The sequence below is a fragment of the Triturus cristatus genome, chromosome 7, assembly GCF_964204655.1.
Source record: "Triturus cristatus chromosome 7, aTriCri1.1, whole genome shotgun sequence".
Taxonomy (NCBI): Eukaryota; Metazoa; Chordata; class Amphibia; order Caudata; family Salamandridae; genus Triturus; species Triturus cristatus.
In genome coordinates this window covers 931,646,741-931,661,806 of record NC_140590.1, presented here as the reverse complement: position 1 = coordinate 931,661,806, position 15,066 = coordinate 931,646,741, and the positions used below count along the sequence as shown (strand labels likewise).

At 44.0% G+C, this 15,066-nt stretch overlaps 1 protein-coding gene across 3 annotated transcripts in view; it reads right to left on the bottom strand.

The window, feature by feature from the left end:
- The window catches only part of SLC23A1 (solute carrier family 23 member 1), a 473,358-nt gene that overhangs the window by 90,519 nt on the left and 367,773 nt on the right, over positions 1–15,066 (bottom strand). For all 3 annotated transcript variants that reach the window (XM_085617881.1, XM_085617882.1, XM_085617880.1), the window contains 2 exons: positions 10,490–10,578; positions 5,736–5,803 (listed from right to left, as the gene is read on the bottom strand). In XM_085617881.1, the coding sequence (XP_085474007.1) occupies positions 5,736–5,803; positions 10,490–10,578 (157 nt within the window). The remainder of the gene's footprint in view (positions 1–5,735; positions 5,804–10,489; positions 10,579–15,066) is intronic.

Genomic DNA, 15,066 nt, shown 5'->3' with positions numbered 1-15,066 from the left:
TCCTAAATAAAATTAATATTCCCTATGAGTAGGGTGCATACCGTGCCATGCGTCGTGTAGGTGGAGATTAGTGACCCAGGTCTGTAGGTGCTGCGTTAGGATAATAATGGATTGTGCCCCTGGGAGCAGAGGGCGAGAGCGGTCCTGTTCTAGGTCAGGAGTGCAATTGAAGTCGCCGCCCCACTATGCTGTTGCAGTGGGATCATGTAGGAGCTCTGGGGGCAGTGTTTGTAAGAACAGGGTTTGACCTGAATTGGGAGTGTAAAGTGAGATCAGCGATATCGGTTGGCCATCTAATAATCCTTCTAGTTTCACATAGAGCCCATCAGGGTCTATGCGGGTGTGGAGTACTTCTAGTGGGGTCCCTGGTGCAACTCATATCAAGGCCCCCGTGCGTAGCCAGAGTATGTGGTCCCACTACTGTTCCCCTCCAGCGCTTACGTGTTGAGGCAAGTGTCTGAGTGGTCAAGTGGGTCTCCTGAAGAAGCGCAATTGTGATTTTATGCCTTCACAGGTACTGGTAGACTCTGTGTCATTTAGCATGACCAGCTAGCCCGTGGAAATTTCAGATTAGTAATAGTATTGGAGTTCCCACTGTGCCTGTTTGCATAGACATAGTGTGTTAAGGGGGGGGCCTAACCCCAATACAACATTGACGTATGCCTTTCCCACTCACACGTATACGTCTCCTATGTGTTGCACAGGTAGTCACAATTGCCCGACCTACATACAGAACTTCATGGCACTGGCCTTGTAAAGTAAGCAATGATAATTCCCAACTCCCAGTCAGTTACACCAATGGGTGGTCTGCCATCAGCACTTAACTGCAATGCGATTATAATTCATATAACAAAGAATCCACTATGGTAACGAGGAAAAAGAAAGAAGAAAAAAAGGGGGGGTATAAGGTAGTGTTTCTATAACAGATATACTATGGAGGTGGGGGTGGGGTCTATGCGGCTAGTCCATTGTCCCCGCTCGTGTTCGAGTTGCTGTCCATGGCCCTTGAAGAGCATGCGTTGAGCGGGCGTGTGCACCATGTCAGACCCCACTGTTACTCTAGCGTATTGAATATTACAATGCAAACTTGTGAGCAGTCTGTCACATTAGGTCATCAGATGTTTGGGGAGTGATAATGGGGCCACCCCCCACTATTGCTGCGAGTTGCAAGTCTGTAAGTGAGGGGGTGTCCTCCACCGGGTCATCGGCTTCTGAGCCCTGAGTTGACCGAGGATAGGATGCTGCATACCTCATTACGTTCTTCATTGCTTGTGCTCTCTCCCTCACTGCCTGGTCCTTGATGGGACCCTGTTGACGACGTCTGTTTTGTGAACTCCGGTGCCATTTCGTCTGCCACCACTGTTGAGGTTCGGGTCTAGTACAGCTGATGGGTGGCATCCCATGCTGTTCCATCCAAGACTATGCCTCTTACAGGGTGGTTCAGAAAGTAGTGGTGCCGTAATGTTGCATCCTTGGTGTGGCTGGGAACTGGAGAGCTTACTTCACATTGTGTTCTCTCAGGCTTTTCTTCACGTCAAGGAAGAAGGACCTGTTTCGTTGCACCATCAGTGTATAGTCTGGGTAGATATGCAGCGATGCGTTTTCAACCAGCCATGGTCCTCGTGCTCTTGTGACTTGGAGTACATGATCTCTGTCTCGATAATTGAAGAGTCGTGCCACTACCAATCTTGGTTGGGCTCCCAAACTGGGGGGCCCAGCCGGCATCCTATGGGCCAGCTCAACAGAGAAGAATTTGGACTACTTGCCCTGGATGATTGTATCGGAAAACCAGGCTTTGAGATAGAGTTCTATTCTATGTTTCACTATGCATAGGTTGTTCTTGCGCAACCTCCTTTCTTGATCCTCCACCCGTTCACTGAGGTATTCCGCCTCTTTTTGCAGGGACTTGAGCTGTTAGTTCGCTGCTTGCACTGTGAGCCTGAGTGTCCCCAACGACGATTCAGACTTTTCAATCCTGTCTTTTAAATTTTGTTGTTGTCTTCACGCATTAATCCCACCTCAATGCACAGTGAGTCTAACTTGGGGCCTCAGGAGGACTTAATGTCCAGGGCCGTTGCCAGGAGTTCATCAAAACAATGTAATTGGTCCGGCCGGGAGTCCGACGTCAGCGTCTCGGTCTGGGCATCGTTCGGCGGATGTACCTCAGACTCCAGCGTGTCTCCTGCTAGGAGTTGGAGCCTGTCCATTCTGCTCTTGCCCATCTCGTAGAGGTCGGTGTAATCTGTGAGCATGGTGCTCCAGAGCAGTTACGTGAAATATTGAGGCGGGGTGGCTAGGAGCGTCGGCTTTCAATGGGGGTGTGGCCCGCCACCACCCGAGTCCTGTGTACCTTAGTGGGGAGTAGGGGGACTTCAGGGGCGTTCCGCCACCATCCAACGTCAAGATCCACAAGAGTATCGGCCCACTTTGGTGTTAAACCTGGAAAGTGGGCCATAGGGGAGAATATTGGGGCACCCGCTGTATAGCGGAGTTGTTGACGTGGTCCCACTTTCAGCAGTGTTCAGATATTTAGGCCGGGGCTCTACATCCAGCACGTCAATACAATGCACTTTACCTCACCATTCCTAGTATGAGAGTCTGCCGGTGTGAAGTGCGCTGGATGAGGATTGCAGCGTGGGGTGGTCTGCGCAAGGCTCTGTCCGAGGTCCCTCTCCAAGAAGGTGTCACGTATCCCCATGGTGGAAGTATTGAGAGCCGGGGCCACAGGAGTCAACTTGTTTCTCCCAGGACGGGCACAGTTCCTTACAGGGGTAATGCAATCCGCAGTGGGCTCCCAGAATTCTTCTGTAGTAATGGTTATTAGTGTTTATATCCAAAGCCAGAATGTGTGACCTGCTTCACCAGTCACCGCAGTGCCGGGCCAGTCAGTTGGATTGCGGGGGTTCCCAGGGCAGTGCCGACGTCTATCTTTATAGGCTCCAGAAGTTGTGGCAAAGAGCGCTCAGTAAATACAGGCAGGCCTCCCCTGCTCTCAGCGGATGGCGTCACTCACCGGCATCAGCAGCAGTCACAGGCAACCAGGGGCACAATGGTGCCGGCTCTTGTAGCGGAACACCACACGGCGGCACCACTCAACTGCAGATGCCATTGCCCCTTAGCAGCTGGAGGTGCTCGTACCACAGCTGTTCTCGGCGACGCTCAGTCGGCCTCCCTCGTGCCCGGAGTGCAGATCGGTGTCCCACCAGGGCCAGCACACTTCAGTCACGGGCTCCCCAGGACCCAGGGCGGCGAGCCAGGAGGTAGGTCGGTTTCTATGCCGCTAGTTCCAGTGGGTCAGGGGAACGGCCTCATGCAATCACTAAATACCCTGTGTCTTATTTATGTGTGAAGTCTATCCAGTTGCGCATTTCATATATTACATAAGAAATCTCTGCATTAGGTTTCAGAACAACAAGGACACCAATCTGTTTATATGCTTTTTTTGTTGTAGTTCTAAAACATCTCACAATAGCCTATTGCTTGAGGATTTCCCAACCGCAGATTTCTTTGCTGGGGCACCCGGAAACAGTTTTGAAATAACATCCTTATTAAAAGTATGTCACCCCTTCACAAAATACTTTGGGTGGTATTCTTTCTGTTTTTGGAGGAGTCGTACTACTTGTATGTCATTCCAGTTACATACTGCCCAGACGTGTAAGGCAATCTGGGTGTGGGTGAGGTTGGGAGCCATTGGCCCTCAATAGACATAATTAATGCCCATGTGTTCCTATTTTGTCGTCATCTTTAATTATCAATAGGAGGACGTCAGTGGGCAGTTGAAGGTGAGAGCGTAAACCTTTAGAGGGCGTGTTATGTTTGAAGGATAGGCTTCCGACCTGCCTTTGCAGTGGAGGAAACACTGCTACCTTTCCAGTGGATCACAATTCTAGACCTGGAGATCTCAGCCATGGCGGTGATCTATTCCTGTGAAGCAGGTCCTACCAGCATGGTGGCAGCCACCTCACCGGAAAATTCTGTATAGAGGCAACTGCATCATGAAGGATATGTTCCTGATGTGCTGGGAGCTCTCTCACTGCATCTCTCATACAAATAAAGACAACTCTACTCAAGACTTTACATGGGTCTATTGACCCCTCAATGGCAACAAAGGCATTATGAAACTGAGTAATGTGGCCCATAACATATATCTTTGTATTAAAGATGTCATTAGACTGAGTTTATCATTCCAAGAGTTGACCAAAAGCTGGAGTGTCTTGTGGGTGATATAAATGCATTGGGCCCGATTCACAGAACTAACTTAAGACAAAATCCTAAACTTACTACCATTTTGGTATTCACAGAAGGCACTTACTCATTTTGGTATTCACAGAAGGCACTTACTCATTTCGGTATTCACAGAAGTTAGGAGTCCTAACTTTAGGACTCCTAAATGCCTTCTGTGAATACCGAAAGTCTTAAAATTAGGATTTTTCTCAGTTTAGTAGTAGTATAGTTAGGACTCCTAACTTTAGGACTCCTAAATGCCTTCTGTGAATACCGAAAGTCTTAAAATTAGGATTTGTCTCAATTTAGTAGTCCTAAGTTTAGGACTCCTAACCTTAGGACTCCTAAATGCCTTCTGTGAATACCGAAAGTCTTAAAATTAGGATTTTTCTCAGTTTAGTAGTAGTATAGTTAGGACTCCTAACTTTAGGACTCCTAAATGCCTTCTGTGAATACCGAAAGTCTTAAAATTAGGATTTTTCTCAATTTAGTAGTCCTAAGTTTAGACTTAGGACTACTAAATTGAGAAAAATCCTAATTTTAAGACTTTCGGTATTCACAGAAGGCATTTAGGAGTCCTAAAGTTAGGAGTCCTAACTATACTACTACTAAACTGAGAAAAATCCTAATTTTAAGACTTTCGGTATTCACAGAAGGCATTTAGGAGTCCTAAAGTTAGGACTCCTAACTTCTGTGAATACCAAAATGAGTAAGTGCCTTCTGTGAATACCAAAATGGTAGTAAGTTTAGGATTTTGTCTTAAGTTAGTTCTGTGAATCGGGCCCATTGTTTGCAAATGAGGTTAGAAGGATGGGTAACTGGGAGAAAGGAGGCAATCGAAGACGGGCTGGAAGACCTATTGCTATAGGAACTGTATTTGGAGGTTTCTCTGTGAAGTGATGGCTGAACTTGGCTGATTCATACATGGCAAAATGTAACAGCTAACATATGATTTGATAATCGGGTAGATCAGATAGACAGTGACCATAGAAGAACAAGCCAGTCAGGGAAAAGAGTTCTCAATGCAACATGCCGAAACATTTTCAAAATGGCCACCAAAATACCCACACCTCCCAGATTAAATAGAACCATCCGGAGAATGGGCCCTTTCACCAGAATCAGAAACTTAAAAGGGACACAGATTCTCTGATGTGGTCAAGAGGCAGGTGTTTCAATTGCCAAGAATAGAGCTACACTAAATTAAATTACCACAAGCCGACCTCAACTCAGACCATCTTCCCTTCTCCTGCTATGCTCTGACACAGCTCAAGTGGACGAAAGGCACATGATACTTTGTTACTTTATCAGGAGTACTAATGCCAGTGCAGTCGCATCAAGTAACGTATCTCTCTTCCCTCTGATATGGTTCAGAGAATAGCAAGGAAGGTGAAGGATGGTTTCACCAATAATCTACTAAATTCTTAATTTTTTGTATTAGGCAAAACAGTGAAATTTAACAACATTTTGTGTGACTATCGTGCTTGGCACAATAACATTAAGAATTGGCCTACCTCTCTTATTCGTGGTTGCCATATGTGGGACGTGTTTAGCGGGACTGTCCAATTTCCATAAATTTCTTCTGCAAAAGAAAAAAAAGTAGTCATAATATGAAATCTGTGCATGTGTTTCTGGCCTTTTCATACAGTGGGTGCTATATTTATATGCATGATCCCAGGTTGTATACTCAAGCAGTCATGATTTTCACCCAAAGCAATACAGTATTCAGTCTTTTAAAATCATTACCAACTTTCTCACTGAGTTTAAAGCCTTATCCAAGTTTTTTTTATCAACTACTGCAATCAACATGCCCAGTTTTCCGGTAATATATGATCGTATGGACACTTCAAACTGTTAGCTGGTTTGCCTGATTCTTAATTTGTTTTGGGTGCCTTATGGCCAAGTCAATATCAAGGTAATTAAGACAAACCTAGAGGGCAAAACATAAAAACATATTTCTTTTCAATTATCGAGTTATTAATGCTTTGAGTTAATTACATACATTTGTCAAAATAAACCAGTTTTGTTTGCATTTTTAGCACTGTGCTTAGGATGTTAATGTGGCAAGACTGACCAAAAAGAGCTCTGCTATTTGAACGACTGCCATTAATTCAGAATTAGACCCCTGAAACATACAGTGTGCACTTGCATGTTTGTGTGTATACAGTAAAATCTCTGTCAATCTTGTAATATATTTTGCAGTTAGCGGGTGATTACGATGTCTTGCAAAACCTTTCTGCCCGACTCCTTCTCGGAATCGGTTCTGATCGATTCACGATCAGCGGTTCCGCCTGACCGATTACAATGTGACCGAACACTGTTCAGTCGGAGTCCCATTGACTTCTATGGGAGCCCGTGTTCTGACCGACAACACTGGCTCCTTTGGGGGAAAAGGGGTGTTTGCGGAAAACCGTGAACCCTGTCGCAGGCACCCATGGTCCCTTGGGTACACCCACGGCCCCCAACCAGAGGCCCCAGGATGAAGGGGGGCCTTCTAGGGGCCCCCAAAGTCAGTTTTTGACAGCCTTTTCATGTCGGACAGTCCGACTCGGAAAGGCAGTAAGAAACCAGCATCGTAATCGCTCAGTCGTAAACGCTGTCCGTAGAGCTGTACGATGCGGCTCTGACCGACACGGACACTACGAGAGCCGGTCAGAACCGATTCGGAATGACCGAACGGTTTACCTTCCGACCATGGACATGGTAATCGGTTGGGCAGATTGGAATCCAACCGAGGCGGGCGGATGGGTTCCGACACGGTCTAGGAGAATCCGACTGTCAGTCGGAGGCTTTCTGCTCGACATCATAATCGACCCCATAGTCTGAATCAATTACTTTCAATTCAATTAATTTTTATTTATAATTGTAATTGGTTATAATCAATTAATTTCAGTTTACTTTTTGGGTAAATGTCTGTATCATTGAGATTGAAGGTTACCTCTTTCAACTGTGCTTGCATAATCTCTACCTTCTAGTCACTTGATTAACCCACACTCACCAGACACCTACCAACAACATTGGCCATAATGTAACCCTCCCCTCCATTTTAGCCATGACCCTTGTTCATCAGCGTTCACATTTTAATTATTATATTTTGAATATCTGTTTTATTATGTGCCTCTTTTCAAACCTTTTGGTCATTCTGCTAAGTTCCCTGCAATTTATAATACAAGGAATTTAATTTAAAACATGTGTAGTTCAAACTATTCAATAGAAAATAATCACTCAAGGGCCGAATACGATGTCCTGCAGAAACTTTTCACCCGACTCCTTCTCGGATCCGACCGACTCGCGATCGACGGTTCCGCCCGACCAATTACGATGCGATCAAACACTGTCCGGTCGGAGTCCCATTGACTTCGATGGGAGCTTGTGTTCCGCCCGACAACACAGGCTCCTATGGAGAAATGGGGTGTTTGTGGAAAACCTGCACCCTGTCGCAGGCACCCCATTGTACCTGCCACACAGTGCAAGGTTTTACAGGGGGTCCCTTGGGTACCCCTCGGCTCCCAACTGGAGGCCACAGAATGAAGGGGGGCCTGCTAGGGGCCCCCAAAGTCAGTTTCCGACAGCCTTTTCGTGTCGGACAGGCTGACTCAGAAAGGCTGTTACAAACTGACATCGTAATTGCTTGGTCGGAAACGCTGTCTGTAGAGCTGTACGATGCAGCTCTGACCAACACGGATACTCCGAGAGCCGGTGGGAACCGATTGGGAAAGACCGTGCTGTTTGCAATCCGACCGCGAACCTCGTAATCAGTTTGGCGGATTGTAAACTGACCGAGTCACGCGGAAGGGTTCCGACACGGTCTAGGAGAATCCGACTGTCGGTCAGAGGCTTTCCGCACGACATCGTAATAGGCCCCTTAGTGTAGGGATGCTCATCTTTTTGTTGTCCTCTCACCATTTGGCAACAGTTTTTTGTAAAAACCTTTTTACAGTGATTTTTATCATATATGTTCCATCCTGATCACTCTGGCACATCAGCCGACTGTAGGAACAGGTGCTGTGCAATTGTACAATGTGACTGATTCTCAGAAAAAGTTATAAATCTTCACCCACAGGTTTAATACCTTGCTCGGTGCAGATTTACATCTTTTGGATTTCTCAAAATCTTTGCAGGCCATGCATGGAAACCTGCACAGTTACAGATTTCCAATGTAATCTTTATAAAGACTTGAATATTTCAGTCTCTCATGAAAAAAAATATACACAAAACAAATGAGCAAATGTAAATGCGACTATAAAATCTTTCGATTTTTCCCTGTGAGAAACTTCTCCTACACCTCCTCCATTTTTGGGGATGTTCTCGTTCACTTTTGGCAATGAAAAAGGATTTATCTTGCCCTTGTCAGGAAAGCTCCTTGTTGAAAATAGCTGAGAGAGGATCTTGTGAATGTCACTTCCAGGTCTATCGTCCTGGGAATGCCCACTCCCTTCCCACGTGAGCAGATTTAGTGACACAGAAACCTGTGTGTGAGTAAATACTTATACTTACGCAAAATCAACTTCGCTGAGGTTCTGACATTTACATCTCGTTCTCCATCACGGGAAGCTGTGCCAGAATCTGCTACTTTAGAGGAAGGTCGTACTGCTAGGAAGATGAGGAAGAGTGAGTAGCTGCTATGCCAGCTAGGTCACATATGCCTTTGAAAAGTTGCTGCAGCACCTTTCCCTTTTCAACAGGCTGGGCAGGTACAGGGCATTGTGGTCGAGCACAGGAGGAGGTGGGGGGCAAATGGAGACGTCACAGTAGAGAATTCCTTTCACATTTGGGGAAGTGGCTGGGCGACCCTAGTGGGCAGGAACAGCTCTGTTCAAGTCAACAAAGGATCTAAAATTCAGGGTTTCATTGAGCAATGGACTGAGGGGTAGCCTTTTGCCCAAAAATACACCCCTAAAAGTGGAACTGATAACAGTATTGCAAAACGCAGCCGCGGAAGCCTGTTCACAGAGAGGTCATCTCCAATAGCAGCCATTTTACCCTGTTTGACCTACCCCCACGAGAGGCCTGCCAGCACATCTGAATAAAAGACATCTTCACTACTGCAGCATTAAATGTTTTCAGCTTATATGGCAGAGGACTGTGAAGAAAATTATCTCTAACTTTTCATTAATCTCTGGAACCAGCGGATAGCATGAAAAGGTAGTGGCACTAGTCATTGCTGACCCCGCATGATACAGCTGTCCGTACTGTTACAGTGAACCCTGCTGTCCATGTGAAATGTTGTGCATGTGGCTTGAAGGTGTAGAAGGACCATGGGCAGAAGAAACTGTTTGCCTACGTATAAGGAAACCAGCAGACCAATTAGAACTTGCCAGTTCCCTTGTGGTATCTGTGTTACTTCCCTCCCTCGTCCGAGGGCACAGAAGGTCTGGTGGATAAAGTACTGCTGTCGGATCTTCCAGTGGGCCACTTCATGCTAGTTATTTGCTATGATCCAAACAGAGGTTTGTGGGGAGCCCTTGCAAGCAGAAATCATGGCTCAGGATCTGCCGAAGAAATCCTGAGTGTTTTGTGGCTTTTCCTAACAGTCGTCGTGCTTCAGAAGATATTTTGTAAAAGTAGAGGCTTGGAAAAAGGATCTTACCAAGGTGCCAAGAGAAAGAAATGACCGCGGCCACTTCATCTTTTCAGGTTGTCTTGCTCTGTGCCTTTTAGAGCACAGGTCTTAATAACAGTGTGGCAGGTCATAAAACATATCTGATCTCAAGGAACTCTTGTCAGCGACAGCTTGGGCCATCATGTCCCACTGAACCTTTCTAACCTTCAGAAATGTTTCTAGTTCAGAAGGTAAATCACCTGATCGGAACAGACGTCCATCTTTTACCCAAATGGTGCTCATTGACAGTAGGCCTTAAATGGTTGCCTAGTTCCTGGTATACTCCGCTTCGTCGCCTCTCTGTCATAAAATATATGTGTAGTTAGAATCACTAACAGGGTGGCCTAAGGCTATTTTCAATGGCAACTCTCCATGTGGTTGTATCATTTGCTGATCAATTGCAGATCCTCATTTCGCATTAATCAATGGCTGGAATGTCGAAGGTCGGAATTGGTGTCTGGGACATAAGGGGTCTTGGTAAGTATGAGCACTTGAATGGTTGAGCGCAAATAGGCCACATAGGTGGTCAAGTGGGTTCATATGAAGCACATTTAAATATATCCAATACAATGGAATAGTCTTGAAAAAGGTAAGCATCTGTGATTGTTCCCCTCACATATTAATTAGCATATTTGAACATTTTAAAAAGAAATATTGTTGTCTTACCCTCGGGTGGACACTTCCATTTATCCAGTGATAATATGGATTTGGCAGGAACCAAGAAAGCAAATGCACTTGCTTGAAACAAAGGAAGTCTAGGTTATAAAGAAGACATGTTCAATTGTAATTAACAGTTTAAATAAACATATATATGAGTTTCAATGGTAAGTACTACTGACCTAAAACATTCCATATAATGCCTATACTACTACCCTCTTAGTCCCTGAAGACCTCATCAAGGGACATTTAAAGATGCTGAAGGTCCCCTGAGACATTAGAGTGCATTCATGTTTAACACATGGTATCAATCCCTGCTGCTACAACCAGGACATTTGTGCAAGGAATGTGCTGGCGACTGGACACTGGGCTACACCCTGCTTCCTGCAACTCACCACATCTCCGCTCTTCACCCAAGTATCACTAGAACTATAGTGACTTTAGTTCTGGAGACTAGCATGCAATAGAGCAACCACAAGCACCAGCACAAAATAGAGAGAGCAGGTTTTAAGAGCCCACCTGGTCTGATAGTGAATGAAGAGCAATGGAAAGGCCAATCGTGCTTGAGCATGGGTGGAACACAGTTATTAGAACATTGGCATGTTCAATGCACCATTGAAAAACAACAGACTGGCAGATATTCAATAAGCAGAAAACATTATTGAAGGGAGAGGGCAATTACAGGTAGCAATTTTACTAGGGTGGAGTGGATGGGCTTATATCCCTGGTCAATAACAACAGATGAGTGCCCACTCCTGTGGATTATATTGGCTATTTAAACCATACCCTTAACGCTTGAGGTGTAGTATATTAGATGCTGTGTTTTTTCACTACACTATTAAAGAGATAGGTTACATGAAACATAACGTTTGCATTATCTGGTGTACTAATTCTTTGGCTTTTATCTTTATTGAACCGGATGCCTGTATTGACGGTCACAGAAAAGGAGCATATATACATGGTAATAACAGATTTCAGTCTTAATTTAAATCACTTATTGGTGATCCTGCAACATTTGTTGTAATGCTTGTTGTGAATTATAATGTGATTTATTCATCTGACAAAAGTGGATCCTTTCCTGGGTATTCATGACCCATCTTTGAGAGAAAAGTTTTTGTGTCATGGTTTTCCAATGGAAATTATGGTTAGCGGCCCATAAATCTGAAATGAGGACACACTTTCTCATCTATTTCTGAAAAAAATTGACATTGTGAGTGACAGATACACTCCCATGTGTTGATTCCCCCGTGTTCTGTTATAGCTTAACAACGGAGTTCAAATGATTCCCACCTATGTTCAGTATTCCCGTTCCATGACTATTTCCATAGGACGATCCCCTCAATACCTCCTCAACGTTAAAACAGTAACTTTCAGTAGGCAAAGAATGATTTTTAGTCTTCCTTTATAAAAACATGGGGACAGATTGTTAGAGAACTCAGAAAGTTATTTGCAGTAGGATCTCACAGTTAAAATGAATAAATGGTACTGTGCTGAAATGGCTAGTCAGACACTAAAAAACAGCTGCTGTTATTAATTAATTTTTTCTTTTTTCTTCTACCATTTCCATTATGGGTGTTTTTCATTTGCCTATTCCTACATAAAAGTTTAATGGCTTCAAAATAATTTTTATCGTGAGAAAAGTTTGTGAAAATTATATAAAATACATCTTTAAAAACATATCCATGTCTTGATCACAAAAATGTGTCTTTAAGAGCACCACATAGAAGATAATTAATAGCAACACATTTTGAAATAACGAACATTTGTGGTCAAGCAGAGTGATTTATTAATTCAGTAAAGGACTTCTCAGCTTGGCTGGATTACAGAAAATAGCTATCATATCGGAGGGTACAAATCCAGTAACAGTAAAAAAATTATTCCACTAGAATGTAAGAGAAAACAAATAGCTTCCCTCCTTTCTTACAATCCCTGTATAATCCTGTACCTGTTGAACTGCTCTTTGTAACACTTTAAATTGTATTTAGCGCCAGCTGTTTACTGTGCTGCACCTCATAGGGCAGGGCTGAGTACATTTAAGGTCTGATTCACAAACTGCACTTTGCAGTACATTTCGTAGTATTTGAAAATGTACTACAAAATGCTATTTACAAGCTACGTTTGAGGTTCATGCCTCCATAGTTGCCTATACTTACGCACACTTAAGTATACATTTTAGAAGTAAATGTGAGTGGGACACAGAGGAGTGGCTTTTAAAAGGGGCAGACTTACTCTAAATGGAAATGGGATTAGGGAAGAGTATGAGAGTTTTTTAGAAGGTCACAGAGGGGTTTAGGAAGGGACGTCACCCACACACATACTTATTTACTTACTTATGCCTACTACCCCTCCTGGGGTATAGGCCATCAACCAGGACTCTCAAGATATCTCTGTCCTGGACTTTTCTGTCAATCTTACTCCAGGTGTAACCCATCTCCTTGCAGTCAGCCCTGAGGCCTCAGCACCAGGTGTTTCTTGGCTTTCCTCTTTTCGGCTGCCATAGGTCATTTTTTTCAGATGGTGTTTGGCCAGCGGATTTGGAGGGATTTCCACAGACTAGTGTTGATGAAGGTCTGGACTTTGTTGGAGGTGGTCACTGTCCTCCTCCAAGTTTCTTCTCCATACAGAGAGACCGGTTTTACGTTGGTGTTAAAATGCCTGATCTTGGTTTGCAGAGTTATGTCCATAGAGCACTAGATATTCTTTAGCTGAATGAAAGCAGCCCTCGCTTTGCCAATTATTGCCTTGACATCGGTGTCTGTGCCACCTTACTTGTCTCTGACACTGCCCAGGAAGGTAAAGGCCTCAACTTCTTTCCAGCGCATCGTCTGCAAGAGTGATTACCGTTGTGCTGGCTGTGTTAGCTTTCAGGATCTTGGTTTTCCCCCTGTGGATATTGAGGCAAAATTGTGCTGATGTGGCTGTCACACTGTCAGTCTTCTCTTGCATCTGCAGATGGGTATGAGAGAGTAGGGCCAGGTCATCTGCAAAGTCCAGATTGGCGAGCTGCGTCCAACAGGTTAACTGGATCCGATTTCTTCTCCTTGCTGTGGATGTCTTCACGATCTAGTCTATGACCAGGAGAGGAGAAAAATGCGAGAGCAAACAACCCTGACAGACTCCAGTCTTCACTTGGAAGACTGTCAACACACAACAGTTTTCTGCCGCTAAACCGGCGATAATTTTAACGGCTGTTTCTTGATAATATGCTCCAGAAGCTGGGAATACATAAATCACGTATCACCCTACCTTCAGAGCTAAATAGGCCATTAGCACAGATAAACTAAGGCCCTCAAAGACAGTATTAAATACTTGGAGGTCAGTTCTCTACTGGTTCCACTCTCTCACTAAAGATAAACAAATATGTAATTATCATGCCTAGGTGATGCAACTATTGACCCCTGGTTGGCAACATTTACCTTTCCTGTGAGCAAGCCCACACCACCCTCTGTATGGCACAGAAACACATGTGAAGATTCTAGTTCAAAAATTGCTCAAAAAGATACATTTTCAGCAGGTCTTCAACAAAATAACTTTTATGGGCTTTGTTCTCTTTTGTTGTTTCGCTCAGCTTTCTCTTCCACTTGTCATTTGCTATTTCTGATAACTTTCTTTGCTGCTGTGTGCTGTTGTTCACTGTTAGTTCTCTATGCCATTTTCAACTCAGTATGCTGTCTTCATTTGTTTCATACACGTGTCATTAAAATAGTACACCACCACAATAATGTTTATTTCACGTGTTCAATACAATTTAAGTACATCGTAAACACAGGCACTATTTCTCAATGTAAATAACATAGTTTTCATATATGTGAAAATGTTGGCCAGTTTTCCTTAAAAGTGCACAATTCATTGTATTTCATAAACTGTTTTAACAACATAAACAACTCGCAGAAATGTTGATTGAGTGAGAAAAGAATTAATAAATAATTTTATAAAGATGAGAAAACACAAAAATCCAACTGTTATGGCTTTTGCAAGCTGGTGCTATGATCATTATATTTGTTTGTAATTATTATGATAAAATTCTTATTCACACAAAGAAAAGGGACTGTTGGATTTGAATTAGTGCACCTAAATACCATGGGCCTCCTTTATGAAAACGATTGCATCACTGCTTGAAAAAAGTGATGCAACAGTTTTCACGACACGAAGGACGTGCCGTATTTAATGTATGACACTCCATGTGGCAAGGAGTTCCAGATACGTCAGTATTTCTGATGTATCTGTAGGCGCAGTAATGACGCATCGCTGGAGTGTGTTGCAAAAGTGATGCAACTCCAGCAATGTGTCATTACACATTGGCAAGTCCCATGTTAAATGTGCCTGCATCAGTCTTACTCCTGCTGTGAGGCAGGTGTAAGATTTTGATGCAGTGGTGTCCTGGAAGTGACGCAGTGAAATCTGATAGATTTCACTGCACCACTTCTACGAGGTTTTTTTACGGGAGAACGCCCACCCTGCATATATTATACCTGACGCAGGTATAATGTAGCGCAGAGCTTAACAAAGTGACTCATCTGCTTAGATGTGTCACTTTATAAATAGGGCACAACATGGCGCATATTTTATGCCGCTGGTGCATCACA